The following is a 16,968-nucleotide window of genomic DNA, read 5'->3' on the forward strand; positions in this document are numbered from 1 at the left end:
CAGGATTTGAGAAGGGCAACTGTAGGGAATTGTCTTCTTCAAATTATAGGTTAGTGAACTTGAGCATTACATCATCAAGAACAGGTCACTCAAAATAGTCAATAACTTTAATAATCTAGTGTTTGACAAACCCAAAGACCCCAGCTTTTGGGATAAGACAAAGTTTTTGTCACTATTTGACAAAAACTGCTGGGAAAATTGGAAATTAGTATGGCAGAAACTAGGCATTAACCCACACTTAACACCGTACACAAAGATAAGGTCAAAATGGGTTCATGATCTAGACATAAAGAATGAGATTATAAATAAATTAGAATAACATAGGATAGTTTACCTCTCAGACTTGTAGAAGAGTTAAGAATTTATGACCAAAGAAGAACTAGAGATCATTATTGATCACAAAATAGAAAAATTTGATTATATCAAACTGAAAAGTTTTTGTACAAACAAAACTAATGCAGACAAGATTAGAAGGGAAGCAATAAACTGGGAAAAGATTTTTACAAAGGTTCTGATAAAGGCCTCATTTCCAAAATATATAGAGAATTGATTCTAATTTATAAGAGATCAAGACATTCTCCAATTGATAAATGGGCAAATTATATGAACAAACAATTCTCAGAAGAAGAAATTAAAACTATTTCTAGACATATGAAAAGATGTTCCAACTCATTTTTTGTTGTTGCAAAGTAAGAATTGTATTCGGAAGCTAAAAATAATCTAGGAAGAAAAACAAAACAAAACAAAACAGTGCTCACAGTTTATACTCATTTCCCTGTGTTCCTTTTCTGGATGTAGCTGATTCTGTCCATCATTGATCAATTGGAATTGGATTAGCTCTTCTCTATGTTGAAGATATCCACTTCCATCAGAATACATCCTCATACAGTAAGTATCATGGTTGAAGTGTATAATGATCTTCTGGTTCTGCTCGTTTTACTTAGCATCAGTTGATGTAAGTCTCTCCAAGCCTCTCTGTATTCCTCCTGTTGGTCATTTCTTACAGAACAATAATATTCCATAACATTCATATACTATAATTTACCCAACCATTCTCCAATTGATGGACATCCATTCATTTTCCAGTTTCTAGCCACTATGAAAAGGGCTGCCACAAACATTTTGGCACATACAGGTCCCTTTCCCTTCTTTAGTATTTCCTTGGGATATAACCCCAGGAGTAGCACTGCTGGGTCAAAGGGTATGCACATTTTGATAACTTTTTGGACATAATTCCAGATTGCTCTCCAGAATGGTTGGATTCTTTCACAACTCCACCAACAATGTATTAGTGTCCCAGTTTTCTCACATCTCCTCCAACATTCATCATTATTTGTTCCTGTCATGTTAGCCAATCTGACAGGTGTGTAATGATATCTCAGAGTTGTCTTAATTTGCATTTCTCTGATCAATAGTGATTTGGAACACTCTTTCATATGAGTGCAAATAGTTTCAATCATCTGAAAATTGTTCATATCCTTTGACCATTTATCAATTGGAGAATGGTTTGATTTCTTATAAATTAAAGTCAATTCTCTGTTTTCCAGTTTTCCCAGCAGTTTTTGTCAAATAATGAATTCTTATCCCCAAAGTTGGGATGTTTGGGTTTGTCAAACACTAGATTGCTATTTTTATTCATTATCTTGCCCTGTGAACCTAACCTATTCCACTGATCAACTAGTCTATTTCTTAGCCAATACCAAATGGTTTTGGTGACTGTTGCTTTATTATATAGTTCTAGATCAGGTACAGCTAGACCACCTTCATTTAATTTTTTTTTCATTACTTCCCTTGAAATTCTCTACCTTTTGTTGTTCCATATGAATTCTGTTGTTATTTTTTCTAGGTCATTAAAATAGTTTCTTGGGAGTCTGATTGGTACAGCACTGAATAAATAGATTAGTTTAGGGAGTATTATCATCTTAATTATATTTGCTGGGCCTATCCAAGAGCACTCAATGTCTTTCCAAATTATTTAAATCTGACTTTATTTTTGTGGCAAGTGTTTTGTAGTTTTGCTCATATAATTCCTGACTCTCCTTTGGTAGATATATTCCCAAATATTTTATACTATCGACTGTTATTTTGAATGGAATTTCTCTTTTTATCTCTTGCTGTTGGATTGTGTTGGTCCAACTCATTATTAATCAGAGAAATGCACATTAAGACAACTCTGAGATACCACTATACACCCTTCAGATTGGCTAGAATGACAGGGAAAGGTAATGCAGAATGTTGGAGGGGATGTGGGAAAACTGGGACACTGATACATTATTGGTGGAATTCTGAATATATCCAGCCATTCTGGAGAGCAATTTGGAATTATGCCCAAAAAGTTATCAAACTGTGCATACCCTTTGATCCAGCAGTGTTACTACTGGGCTTATATCCCAAAGAGATTTTAAAGAAGGGAAAGGGACCCATATGTGCAAAAATGTTTGTGGCAGCCCTGTTTGTAGTGGCCAGAAACTGGAAACTGAGTGGATGCCCATCAATTGGAGAATGACTGAATAAATTGTGGTATATTAATATTATGGAATATTATTGTTCTGTAAGAAATGACCAACAGGATGATTTCAAAAAGGCCTAGAGAGACTTATATGAGCTGATGCTGAGTGAAATGAGCAGGATCAAGAGATCATTATATACTTCAACAACAATACTATATGATAATCAATTCTGATGGATGAGCCCCTTTTCAACAATGAGATGAACCAAATCAGTTCCAATAGAGCATTACTGAACTGAACCAGCTACACCCAGCAAAAGAACTCTGGGAGATGACTATGAACCACTACACAGAATTCCCAATTCCTCTATTTTTGTCTTCCTGAATTTCTGATTTCCTTCACAGGCTAATTGTACACTATCTCAAAGTCCGATTCTTTTTGTACAGCAAAATAAGTGTGTAGACATGTATACATATATTGTATTTAACTTATACTTTAACATATTTAACATGTATTGGTCAACCTGCCATCTGGGGGAGCAGGTGGGGGGAAGCAGGGGAAAAATTGGAACAAAAGGTTTTGCAATTGTCAATGGTGAAAAATTACCCATGCATATATATCTTGTAAATAAAAAGCTATTTAAAAAAAAAAAAAGGTCCAAATTACAATTTGAAAATGAAATAAATAATTGTTCCTTAAAAAAAAAAAAAAAAAAAAAAAGAACAGGTCATTCTAGATTAATCTTACTTCCATTTTTAATAAGATTACTAAATTGGAAGATCAATTAAATGCTATAGAGTTTGCATCCATTTTAACAAAATGTTTGTTAAACTATTTCTTGTTATTCTTATAGAAAGGTGGAGAAATATAGGTTAGAATTTAGACAGATAGATTGATCCTATAAATTGGTTGAATGGGTGCCCTTGAAAAAGATGTTGATAATGTCAACATTGACAACAATGAGCAATTGATCTCCATATTTTAGGAAGGTTTCAATTGAACTGTGTCTTGCTGTACGCTAACGTTTTTATCAATAATTTGGATAAGCTCCAAATGGTTCTAAATATAAAAGATAATATCGTTAACAAAAAATTAGAGAAGAAAATAAATTCATGGAGAGACAGGAACCAGAGAACAAGCAGAGAGGATCACTGAAGATAAGACTAATAGTTTTGATTATAAGAATTGTAAAGTTTTCACACAAACAAAATCATTGCAGCTAAGATTACAAGATTAATATTTAATTAATAATTAATTTATAGGAAGGGTTTTTTAAATATCTCATCTGAACAATTTTCAGATGAAGGAGTTAAAGTCATTTGTAATCATATTAAAAATTCTCTAAATAACTATTAATTAGAGAAATGCAAATTAAGAAATTAAGGTACTATTTTTACACCTATCAGACTGGCTAAGATGACAGAAAAATGTGATGAAAAATGTTGGATGGGATGTAGGAAAACTGGAACACAAATGTATTGTTAGTGGAGTTGTGAACTGATCCAACCATTCTAGAGAGTAATTTGGAACTATGTCCAAAGGGTTACAAAACTGTGCATACCCTGTGATCCAGCAATATATACCAAAGAGATCATAAAAGAGGACCTACATGTTCAAAAATGTCTGTAGCAGCTCCTTTTGGTAATGGCAAAGAACTGAAAACTGAATTTATGCCTATCAGTTATAGGATGGCTGAATAAGCTCTGCTACAGGAATGTGATGAAATATTACTGTTCTATAAGAAATGATGAGCAGGCTAACTTCGGAAAAGCGTGGAAAAACTTACATGAACCGATGCTAAGGGAAGTGAGCAGAGCTGGGAGAACACCGTACATAGTAACAGCAAAACTATGCAATTATCAACCATGATAGATTTAGTCTTTCTCAGCTATGTGGTAATTCAAGACAACTCCAATAGACTTGAGATAGAAAACGTTATCAAGAGAGAGAGGACCATAGAGACTGAATATGGATCGAAGCATAGTATTTTCAACTTTTTGTTTATGTATTTTCATTTTCTTTCTCATTGTATGAGAATTGTATTCCCTTTTGGCCTGATCTTTTTGCACATGACAAATATGGAAATGTTAAAAAATATTATATATGTATAACCTATATCAGATTGCCTGCTGTCTTGGGAAAGAGAGAAGTAAGGTGTTAGGATTCTTACAAGGTACTTATGTACTTGGTTCACACCTTTAAAGGAGTTCGATCATTGGTTCACTCATTAGACTTCATACTTTTAAAGAGCACATAAAAAGACAAGCCCACTAGAAGCTCTTGGAGCCTCAGCCAGGATACATTCGGGGAGATTCAGAAGGCAGAGAAGGCAGTCCTCTCAGAACCAAGGAGAGAGATAGGCCGCCAGAAAAACTAGAGGAGCCCCAAGTGAAGGAAACAATAAAGGATTTGGACTTTAATCCCTGGCTGCACTTGTGATTACTGAACTGAAATGAAGGCTGTTTTCTAAAAATTTGCCCCATTTCGCTGAAATTCTACTTTAGCTCTTGAACAAAGTTTCCTTGTTAACACACCCTAATTTCTGGGTCAGAGAGGTTTTTCCACTGAAATCAGGATCCTGTCTGCCCCACGTAAGGTGCCAAAACTGTAATGTTCTGTTCTCTAAATTGTAATTGTTCTCTGGGAGCAGGTTTCTTGGGGAGCTTCTGGAGGCAGCCTTGGCTTCAGTTCAATAATCCCAAAATGTAGCCAGGAGTTAAAGTCCAGATCCTTTATTATGTACTTGAAAATCCTGAATCTTTTCCTGGGCCCAGTTAGCTTTCTTAGAGGCCTATCTCTTTTTGGTTCCTGAGAGCTCTTGTCGGAGTGTCTCCAGCCAGCACAAAGGTTGAAGTGGGAATGAATCTTGACTCTGAATCTCAGAGCATGGGCTTGTAGGTTTCTGCCTTGTGAATCTCCTGGAAGTCAATCCTAGTTGTGAATCTCCCAAAGTCCCAGAGTGGGCTTGTCCTAAATTTAGACTTGTGAATCTCCTGGACTTACAAATCTCCCCACTAACTCCTGGCTCTCCATCTTCCCCCAGTGGACTTGTCCTTTTATATGCTTTCTAAAGGTGTGAAGTCTAATGTGTGAACCAATGAGTGAACTCCTTTAAAAGTATGAACTCCTTTAAAGGTGTAAACTAAGTATATAAGTACCTTGTAAGAATCCTAACAGTAAGAGAGGGAGGAAAAAAAACTGGAACACAAAATCTTACAAAAAGGAATGCTGAAAACTATCTTTATATCTCTCTTTGTATTTAGAAAAATGAAATATTAAAAAATAAATATCTCATATATAATATAAGGAACTGATGCAAATGATATGACAGAAATCATATCCATATAGAGGCCAAAGAACAAAAAATTCTCAAGGAAAAATTTCTATCAATCAAATTTTTAAACAAAAGCCTTAAATCACAATATGAGAAGTGCTGATCAAAACACCTGTGTTTCTATCCAATAACTACCTTATTAACAAAAAGAAAAATGATAATTGTTGGAAAGGCTGTAGAAAAACTTTATTTTTCTTGGGGCTGTTATTTTTTGCTGGTTTGTTGTTGTTTTTTTTGTTTGTTTGTTTGTTTTTTCACAAAAAGACTAATATAGAAATATGTTTTGTATGATTACACACACAATCTATATCAAATTATCTGCCTTCTCCATGAGGGGGGAAGAGAATTTAGAATTCAAAAAAAATTTTTAATGTTAAAAATGTTTACACATAATTGGGAATACACATACTAATCAGTATATATGTTGTGAGGGGCAGTGTGTTGCCTTCAGAATTATAACTGAGTGAAGCTGAGCAAGTTGTCCCAGGCAACTTTCAAAGAACAGTGGACTAATGGAAGGAATTTTCGAATCACTAGCTTCCCACAGGGCTGAACTCTTCGGCACCTGTTTATAAAGGCAGGCTATAACAGTTAAAGTGAGCCTAGATTTGAATAACAGTCTCTCATTTTCTTAGACAAACTACAATTAGTGATAAACATCTACTCTATTTAGAGGAGCAAAATGAAGCAATTATTCTTATCAGGAACTGACAGTAACCTGAAGGAGAAGTGTTTGTTCTTCCTGTTGGCCATCGTGGAGCTCTGCGCAAGAATCACATAGTGGATGCGGGGTGTTTTTGCTGACACCTGCGATTTCTGGGAGCAATTTGCTACCAGTTCAGATGGGAAAAGTTACACACTGTGCAAGCTTAAAAAGCTGCAGGCCGTGATTTTTGTGCCATCTAGCAAAGTCACTGAATCTCTGGCCCATTTTGCAAAATAAGGAGCGTGTATTACAAAGTCTCTACGTTCCCTTCCCGCTCAGATACTGCTTATCAACTCACTCCTCTCAGAGCCATCTGTGTGTGTGTGTGTGTGTGTGTGTGTGTGTGTGTGTGTGTGTGTACACGCAGGGGTATAAGTACAGTAGTACACATGACAGTACTGTACATACGTGTGGGTACCGGATGTAATGGCAGGGGCTCATCCGGGGGGGTCACTAGATTTCGGGATTCAGAATGGAAGCCTCTGAAGCATCGGAGGCAGTAGATAATAGAAGGCATTCTCCGGTTCAAAATGCCAAAATCAGAGATTGCCGATGCGGTCTGTTGTTTTCTTTCATAATAGGTTTCTAAGACTCCGGACTATTCCACTGCTGCCCGATAGAGGAAGTTTCCACACCACGGGCAACCTCCAAAATGGCCTTGGCCAGCACAAGTGTGACCGTGCACGTGTTATGTAAGCACGCGCGGGTCCCACGCAGCCCAGGACCACGAGCTTTGTGGTTCTCACACCCTGGCCGCCAGGAGATCCCATCCGTACCTACGAGGCTTTCGGACGACAAGCTCCAAGCAGCCAGCGAGGTGCCCACTCGGGTTTTCCGTTCGCACCAGCCAGGACTGGACGCATTGAGTGAAAGATGCTCGAGGCTGGGCCTGTGCCCCGGCGCGGGAGGCTCCTCCAGGAGGCCGCGGCCGGCTCCGCAGTAGAGCAGCACCGCCAAGAACACGGACCCCGGAATCCGCAATCTCGGGCGCTCCGCTCTCCTCTCCATGGGCTGGGCCCGGCCGGGTCAGGCCCGGACTCAGCGCCCAAGAGAGGCCTGCCAGGGAAAGCCTGCGAGGGGAGCGAGGCCAGCAACGTGCCAGAGCCAGCGGCGCCCCGAGGCGCGGGGCGGGGCCGGAGCGCGTGTCCAAGGCACCGCCCCGTCCCCTATTTCCCGTCGAGTCTTCTAAGCGGACCACCCAGAGGGTCTGTGGGCGTGCGCACTTCGGGCTCAGCCTCGCTGGGGGTGGGGGGGGAGCCGCGACAAGACGGGGTGTGGGCGGAAGTGCTTCTCGTGCCAGGTTTCCGGCTCCGGGTCCTCGCGGCAGAGCCGCCGGTCGCACTTTCAGTGCGCGATCATGGCCTCATTGGGCTGGCGCTGGCGGCGCTGCTGCTCTTGGAGAGCGGCCTCGGGGAGCCCTGGGCTCTGCGCCTTGCGGAGCCCTCCCGAAGGCCAGGGATGCCCGGTCCCCGCCCGTCCTGCAGCCGGCTCCCGGAATCAGGTGAGTAATCGGCGAGGAAGGTAGAGGGCGAGAGAGAGGAGGCGCCGGGCGCGCAGAGGTCACGGCGCCAATGACAGCGGAATGAATGGGGAGCCGGCGCGTGTGTGTGCCCGGGAGGGCGGGCCGAGCCGGGGCGCGAGAAGCAGGCCCCGAGGCAAGGACTTCTGGAGGAAGGGGCTCGGGGATCGTCCCCCGGAGGGAGAGAAAGACGTGTGTGTGTGCGTGTCATGAGAGCCAGAGGGAGCCTAAGTGTGTAAGAGTGAGTTTAAAGAGAACTAGAAGCGTGAGAGAGACCGTGTGTAAGTAAGTGTGACGAGAACCAGAGGGAATTTGAGTGTGTGTGTGTGTGTGTGTGTGTGAGAGAGAGAGAGAGACAGAGAGAGACAGAGAGAGACAGAGAGAGACAGAGAGAGAGACAGAGAGAGAGAGACAGGAAGTTATGAGCGTGGTAAGAACCTGAGAGATCGCCGCGGATGCGTGTGAGTGACAGACATTCACAGGTGTGTGCGTGCGTGTGTGTGTGTGTGTGTGTGTGTGTGTGAGAGAGAGAGAGAGGGAGATGGGGGCCGGCTGTCCTACGGAGGACATTCAGGGCTTTGCGAAGCTGAGCCCCTCAGAGAGGGGGAAGCGCCGGGCTCTGCGCCTGAGGGAAGGGATGGGGCATGGAGAGGTGGGAGAACTGGCTCGGGAAGGTGCTGCGAGATCCAAGAGCCAGAGGCTATAAGTATTTTGAGGGAAAGGGTCAGGGAAAGGGGAGATAAAGATGTGGTTCTTGTTTAGGTGGAGAATTACATTCGGTATAGGGGGCCGAGTGGGGACCCGGATGTGTGGGAGACCAGTGCTCTCACCCCGGAGACTTGTTTCTTAGGGTGGTATCAGAGGGGAGCCGGGACTTCCGAAGAGAGTGCTGGGACTGAAATATAGCCGAGAGCGACGGATTTATGTTAGAAACTTAAACTCACTTTTAACTCTTTCCTTTTTTCTTTATTCCTTCTTCCTTGGGATAGCATGAGGAGGGTGCGTATTTAGGGTAAAATACCCAAAATTTGAGATTAAGATGTACTTGAGGAAAGTTGAAAAGAATTTACCTGGTTCTGTGGGAGGGCCTGGGCGGGAAAAGAAGGAACCACGAGGACATAGCCAAAGGGAAAATGGAGCTTTCTTAGGAAATAAACCTTAGAATCGAAACTGCTTCTACCTCTCATGTCATGGGTGGGGAAACTAAGTCACTTGAGTCAGGATGTTCTTTCTCCCATCCCCCTCTGCTTCCACCTATGTGGAGGAAATGTGAAACACCAGAAGATAGAGAGAAGCTGACCGTCTGGTTGAATGGCCAAAATTCATATGCATTAACTCCAACAAATACATTTTCGAGTCCCGTTTCAACCTTCTCCATGTATCTCATCTGATTCCTTCTCTCTGCTCATATAACCAGCCACCGCTTTACTTCAAGGCTTTTATCGCCGTTTTCTAGAATATTAACAGCCTCTTGTTCTTATTGTGCTTCAGTTATCTTCCATCATAATCTATCCTCTGCTTTTTCTTAAGCACAGATATATCATCATTAGTCTAATTAATAAATAAACTTTAGGGCCTTCCTGTTGCCTCTAAGAACCAATGAGATATTTAATTTTAGCAGTTACTGGTGAATTTAGGTGCATAATAGATGCTTGTTCCCTTTCTTTCCTCTTCCCTCTTGATAAGAGATAATTAGTTTTTAAGCCCTTTCTTAATTTGGTCCCGGCCTCTTTTCGGCCTTCTGTGTCACTTTCCCTTCTCTAAGACTGCAGTCCAGTCAAATTGTCTTCTCTCCTCTAAAGATTAACACTTATTAAGCACCTGATAAGTCAAGGATTAAAAAAAACAAGAGTGCCTGTTCTCAAAGAGCTCACATAGAAAAAACCACCTCCTGCCTCCATGCCTTTTCATTCAACTTGCCTCATTGAGTAGAATAATTCTTCCTTCTCACCTCCAAGTCATAAAAATCCTCTTCCTTTAAAACTGGTCCAGTTTTCCTGAGTTTAAGTTAATGTGAACACTCTAACATTCTTGCTTATGATTACTTTTGTGTTTATTTGTATTCTCATATTCTGTCCTTGTCTCCTTTAGTAGAATGTAAGACCCTAAAGAGTAGATTTTTTTTCCAGATCTTAGATTTGTTGATTTTTTTAAGTGCATAATATATGCTAGGTACAATGCTAAATGCTATGTGGAAAACTAGGAAGAGTAAAGCACTGTAGTAGGAGAATTAGTTGTGTCCTGACTATAATATGGAGCTGTGCACATTTTAGAGGAGGGAAAGGAAAACAATTAGAAAACAGACTTGCAAATTTAAAGGCCCCCAAGAGTTCTGAAAGACTTCCTATAGGGTTGTAAAAATTGGATGTTATGTAGAATTAGCATAGAGGAAAAAGAGGAAAGGGCATTATTGGGTGGGGCCAGATTATGGAAAGCTCAAAGTCCTTACTCAAGCTAGGTAGTACTTTATAGTAGGAAGCAAGGGACTGTTGGAGTTAATTTCTTAAAGAATACTGATACTAATTTTGGATACAATCAGGATAGTTAAGAATGAGGTTTTTGCCTTAATCTGAATGTAAGGTGAAGGGATGGAGAATGAGACATAAAGTAGAGATCACTCAACAATAATATACTACATTGTGATCTTTTTTCAGTTGTCTTTTGAAACTTATTATACTTTCAGACTGGGAGCCTAGATTTTATTACTGTGAGCAGTTCTTTTAAGCAGTTTAGTAATACTAATGATAGCTCAGTTTTATAAAGTCCTTCACATACATTGTTTCATTTGAGCCCTATAATTATTTTGTGAATTATCCCCCTTTTACAGATGGGTTGTGACCTTCCCAAGGTCACAAAGTCATAAATCATTGAATCAGGATTCAAACCCAGGCCTTCTTGGCTTCAAGTCCAGTTTTTCTTTCCATTGTATTATGCTTTGAATTGCTATCCCCTGATGACTAGCATTTTTGACTAGCTAGGTTGGTCTTCAGACAATCAACATTTAACCTGTCACCAGTCTTTAACTAAAGTATGGAATCTGCTTTGAGAACCCAGAATTAAATGATAATAAAATAAATATAAGCTCTTTAAGGAAAGAACTAGATTATATACAAAAGTTCAATTCAGTTAACATTTAGATACCTGTGTGCCAAGGACAGTTTCCGACATCTTGAAGACCTTTGTAGTCCTTCAGACTTCACAAATGATCTAAACTTAATCTTAAGATAAAGCTTTCCAGCTTTATAATACATACACCAATAAGGAAATAGAGTAATTTTAAAAGGTTTAGAATTCTAATGGTAAAAGGGGTCAGGAAGGGCCTGAGGGATGTGGCTTCTGAGCTGCATTTTGAATAATGCACTAAGAATTCTGTGCTAGACCAGGTGTGGAAGGGAGGCCTAAAATAGACCAACTCTAGCTAATAGTCTACTTTGACTGGATAGTGAAAGCTAGTATCATAAACTGTATCCATAAAACTAAATTATCTCAAGGAGAGGGTAGGGCATAGAATTCAGAATCTAGAGGCCAACGTTTAAGCATTTTCAGATGCTTCTGATTTCATTTATGGCTTTAAAATTCATTCAGTTTTAATTATTCGCATTATCAAATTTGTGCTCTATTTCAGGGCTTATAGTTAATATAATTAGGGACTGGACTGGGTAAGACACTAGTCCTGTTGGGAGACAAACTAATGAAAAGAGTATTTGAATTGGAAGACCTAGATTTGAGTTGCAGTCATGCCATATGGCCATGAATAAGTCCCTTAAAATATATAAAACTTTCCTTATTTATGGAATGAGAATATTATTAACTGATTTAGTTATCTAATTGTTATGATTCTTATAAGGTACTAAGACGGTGGAATTGATGGAGATAATAATTATCTAATTTAGCATGGTTCAGTATGATTTATTTGATCTTAAAGGAGATATTATGGGCCAGAACTTGAAACAAGGTACTAAGTAGAATTGAGGAGACAATGGTTAAATCTAATTTAGCATTGATTTAATCCTGCAACAAATAATGGTTTCCTAGTCAGGGGAGATTAAGTCCCTGCAGAGGTCAGTCGCACTGTGTCAGTAGCATGATTTAAACAGGGTTTGAGGGCATGAATGTACAGACTCAAGGGGAGTTCAGGAGTCTTTGGGGCATGGTGGAAACCTGGTGACGAGGGGCTGGAGCCAGAGCACATCTGGCTCCCATGTGTCTGTAGGTCTGTAGGTTCATCTTCCTGGTCCTCAGTCCCCTCATCTGTAAAATGAGAAGGTTGGACTTGATGGCTCTTCATGGCCCCTTCTAACTTGCCATGAGCAACCAGGGACCAGTCCAGATGAGCCTGAACTGACAGTGGATCCAGAGAGCCCAGGTTTGTGCCTCCTTCTAGCAGCAGATAGTTCCTGGCTGGTGGTGGAGTCACCCAAAAGGGAGGATTAGGGAAAGAGGACTGGTGAAGGGCAGCAATATCTGTCTGTGACAGAAGGTGGTGCCTGAGCTAGGCCCTTAGTTCAGTAAGGAGAGAGTTGCTCTTTTAACAAGAAGGTAATCGCTTCCTCTTAGACTAGGGGAAAGATTAGTGGTAAGATGAAGGCAAGGAATGGGAAAGAGCAGTTTTCTTGTCTTGGAGTTAAGTATCTTGCAGGTAATCACTTTTTACTGTGGTAAGGACTAAGGTGTGAGCACCTCACTTGGTGATGGAAGTGGAGCTGGTTGGCAGCTATATAATATCAAAGAAAGTGAGAAGAGGGTACTAGAAGAGCCATAATTATGGATCTCAGGAATAGTTGTGGAAGGACTAAAGAAGCAAAATACAACGCTAACTTAGTTTGATTTAATTCTTGGTGAATGCATGGCTGTAATAGTGGTAGGGCTCGGAGTCAGGATTTGAAGTGAACAAACATAGATTATTATTCTGAAATTGTTGTTGATGTTCCTTCATTTCAGTTGTATCCAATTTTTCTTGACAAAGATATTGAAGTGGTTTACCATTTCCTTCTCTGGATCATTTTATAGATGAGGAAACTGAGACAAATAAGATTAAATGACTTGCCTGGGATGAATCTGAGGCCAGGTTTGAACTGAGAAAGGTGAATCTTTCTGATTCCAGTTCGAGGTATACAACCTCACTGTCCTATTCTGAAATACTGAAGTTCAAATCTATTCTATATTTTTTTCCTACCTATAATTTACCTTATAAGATTTCTAATTTATGGTTAAGTTGGTTTTAAAAAGCTGGGTGAAAGGAAATGGTTTAAATATTTACTCATAAGAAGTAAAGAGAAAGATGTCTTCTAGTTATAGTCTTATTACCCTAGGATGATTGAGACATCAGTTAATCAGTAAACATGTATTAAACATTTATTATGTGCCAGGCATTGTACTTGTGAATAAATTGCAGAAACTGCCCTTTTCATTACAAGTACCTGTGCAAATTTCTCTTCTCCATAATTGTAACTAGTGCTGCTTCTTTTTTTTTTTTTTTTTTCCAGTAGGAAGTACTCTATTGGAAATTATGCTCCCAGTATAAGGAAGTTCATCTGAATTGGTTGTAATACCCTTCTTTGCCTTAAATAGGGCTTTTTTCTATATTTATTTTGGTACTAGAAGAACTCATAGACTTTATAGAGAAAATGAGTAACTTTAAAATAAATTTTTAAGATCCAGATAGAGTGATAAATCATTTTTAAAAAACAATATGGACTTATGAAGTCAAATTGTTTTCTGCAGCTTCTGTGTCAAACTATTAATATAACTTATTAACTAACTTATAAAATAAAGAAAAATGCAGATTTCAGCTTCAGCCTTTGTTTTTCTTGATGGGCATAGTTTTGTTGATTGGTTGGGTCTTAGGACTGATAATAGGAGAGAGAAAGAATAGAATCTGGGTACATATAGGGCAGTCAAATATTCTTAGGAGCTAGCGAGAAAATTACTTGCTGACTATTACAGAGATTGAGGATTTGAAATCGGGTTCTCTGCAAAGCCCAGTTGGCTTTCCACTGAGATGATGGTAGTACTTTTGAAAAAAAAAATTTTTTTTTTTTTTTAAATTAAAAAAAATACATTTGGGCAAGAGAATTGAAAGTATAGTACCTGTGCAAAAAATGTAATATATTGTTTTTATTTATATATATATATATATATATATATATATATATATATATATATATATTTTTTTTTTTTTTTTGGCCAGGCATTTTTTTTTTTTAATTAAAGCTTTTTATTTACAAAACATATGCATGAGTAATTTTTCCAACATTGACCCTTGCATAACCTTGTGTTCCAAATTTTCCCTTCCTCTAGCTGGCAGGTAGTTCAACACATGTTATGTTATGTTGAAATACAAGTTAGATCTAATATATGTATACATATTTATACAGTTATCCTGTTGTACAAGAACAATCAGATCAAGAAGGAAGAAAAAGAAAAAGAGAAAGAAAACAAAATGCAAGCAAATAACAACAGAGAGAGTGAGAATGCCATGTTGTGTTCCACACTCTGTTCCCATGGTTCTCTCTCTGGATATAGATGGCTCTCTTCATCACTGCACAAATGGAACTGATTTGAATTATCTCAATGTTGAAGAGAGTCACATCCATCAGAATTGATCATCATATAGTATTGTTGTTGAAGTATGTGATTTCCTGGTTCTACTCATTTCACTTAGCATGAGTTTATAAAGGTTTCTCCAGGGTTCTCTATATTCATCCTGCTGGTCATTTCTTACAGAACAATAGTATTCCATGGCATTCATATACCATAATTTATTCAGCCATTTTCCAATTGATGGGTATCCATTTAGTTTCCAATTTCTTGCCACTACAAAGAGGGCTGCCACAAACATTTTTGCACATGTGGGTCCCTTTTCCTCCTTTAAGATATAAGCTCAGTAGTAATGCTGCTGGATCAAAGAGTATGCACAGTTTTTGAAGATAGTTCCAAATTGCTCTCCAAAATAAAAATATACTTTTTTGAAAATTTTATTAGTATGGAGAGCTCCCCATGTACAAACTCCCTCAGTCAATATACATCAACTTACCTAATTTATAAATTAAAAAATTGTCAGCCCTATTCCTTTTTAAGTTACAAATTACTGTGTTGTGTCACTTAACCAGGTCACTAAAGTTTATTGTTATGGGATTGGATCTAACTTAAATTAGAGTAAATTCATTCCAGAATTGTCATTTTGCTAAAGTTTACAGTCCAACTAAATAAGTGAACTTAAAAGAAAGAATTTTTATTTAATAAGAATTACAGATATTTTCTGTTTCAATATTAACTTTTTTTTTCTTTTGGCTTGTCTTTTCTTTTATAGATGCCTAATTTCAATCTTGTGAGGAGTTTATTATCCTGTTCTAATAAGCACAGTATATCACGGTAAGTTTTATAATGCTTTTAAACATTGAACAGCAGAAATTGTTGAATAGCACAAAGAATCTCTTTATTCAAAATAATCTGGAAATAAGCTGTTCTGGTTAATTGGAATATTCTGGTTAAATGAGAGTCACCACATAGGGCTGGGAAGTTGGTGATAACCATCGTCTTAATGCTTTAAAAAAAAAAAAAAATTACATTTTAGTTCCCCAGTGTCCTAGTGATGCAGTGGATCATTAGTTCACTTGACAATTTTGTTTATGACCTGGACAAAATGAAGGAGTGGGGATGATAGGAGAGGCATCTTCTTCCAAGCCTGGAAATGTTCTTGAAAAATCTGCTGGGCCCTGTTAGAATGAAAGTACCATAAATCACAATTGATGTAAAGCTTGTAAATAGTTTCATCTCTTAAGCTTTCGAAAGCACTTTTGTATTTTTTATTGCCTCTGGGTCATCTCTATGAATATTCATTTATTGTGTTGCACACCAAAATTTTGTGTTTTGATTCTGAATAACTAGAAGTTACTCTATAGAAGAAAAGATTAAGGCTTCTGTTTTTAGAAACACATTAGGACCCTTAATCCTTTCTTTTTTCAGATAGGTAAATGTAAGAAGAGTTGATCTCTAATATGATAAATCTGTATGTCCTAAGTTTATAATATTAGGGTTTGTTTTTTTTTTATTTATAATGACCTCTTTTTTTTATCTTAATTTGCATGTCATTTTCTTTTGCTGAAAAATAATGTTTTCTAATGAATGAAATAGAGTTTTGCCTCTTGTTTCCATCACTGCTTTCCCCAGGTTTCATCACACAACTCAGGTGGTAGGCTGCTATAGTAAAACACAGAGTGGTGAGACATACACAGACCCTTTTAAGCTTGGTCGGAGAGACCTGACTGATTTATATGAAGATATAAAAAAGGTAAGGTGGCAGGATAAAATAAATTATAAAAATAGATTGAGACAGCAATGCAGATTCATTGAAATAAGTAGAGATCAGTTTCAGTTGTCTTATTATCTGGTCAATGTTTTGTTTTAAAGATACGTTTTCTCAAAAATAAATGTTTAGTATAGAGCATTACCTGAAAGGCACTGTGGGCTGGCTTCCAAAGCCCTTCATAATCCAGCCTTACCCTATATATTCACCTCAGCCCCCAACCTGAAACTTTTGATCCAGACCCAGGCCCCTTCACAAATAATGCCCATTTTATTTCTTTCTACCTTTGTTCACTACTCTACCCAACTGGGATGTTCTGTCTTTTCCTCTAAGTCTTACTCATTCTTTAAGCCCAGCTCAAGATGAAATCTTTATCTTAGTATTCCAGCTTATAGTGCTATATCCTTTTTCTTAGTTCTTACTGCATCTAAAATGAATGTTCTAACCTCAGATTGAGGTTAATTATTTTCTGTTAGTTTATTCTAGCTTCTAGTACTATCCCCTCTAAGGTTACAAGGTTACTACACTGAATCTTGTAGCTTATCATATGGATTGGGCAGCTAGATGGCTCAGTAAATTCAGTTGTGTTCCTGGCATCAAGAAGACTGAGTTCAAATCTGGCCTTAGACATTTACTAGGCAAGTCACTTAA

At 38.5% G+C, this 16,968-nt stretch overlaps 2 protein-coding genes across 2 annotated transcripts in view; one reads left to right on the forward strand and one right to left on the reverse strand.

Annotated features, from left to right (window-relative positions):
• Window positions 1-7,757, reverse strand: part of LOC141542523 (protein adenylyltransferase SelO-like) — a 59,375-nt gene extending 51,618 nt beyond the window's left edge. The window contains exon 1 of the mRNA XM_074266972.1: window positions 7,267-7,757. Within this exon, the coding sequence (XP_074123073.1) occupies window positions 7,267-7,498 (232 nt within the window). The 5' untranslated portion in view covers window positions 7,499-7,757. The remainder of the gene's footprint in view (window positions 1-7,266) is intronic.
• Window positions 7,758-7,806: 49 nt separating this feature from the next.
• PDSS1 (decaprenyl diphosphate synthase subunit 1) overlaps window positions 7,807-16,968 on the forward strand; it is a 33,146-nt gene continuing 23,984 nt past the window's right edge. The window contains exons 1-3 of the mRNA XM_074266984.1: window positions 7,807-7,991; window positions 15,322-15,383; window positions 16,182-16,302. Of these exons, the coding sequence (XP_074123085.1) occupies window positions 7,848-7,991; window positions 15,322-15,383; window positions 16,182-16,302 (327 nt within the window). The 5' untranslated portion in view covers window positions 7,807-7,847. The remainder of the gene's footprint in view (window positions 7,992-15,321; window positions 15,384-16,181; window positions 16,303-16,968) is intronic.

The sequence above is a fragment of the Sminthopsis crassicaudata genome, chromosome 5 (assembly GCF_048593235.1).
Source record: "Sminthopsis crassicaudata isolate SCR6 chromosome 5, ASM4859323v1, whole genome shotgun sequence".
Taxonomy (NCBI): Eukaryota; Metazoa; Chordata; class Mammalia; order Dasyuromorphia; family Dasyuridae; genus Sminthopsis; species Sminthopsis crassicaudata.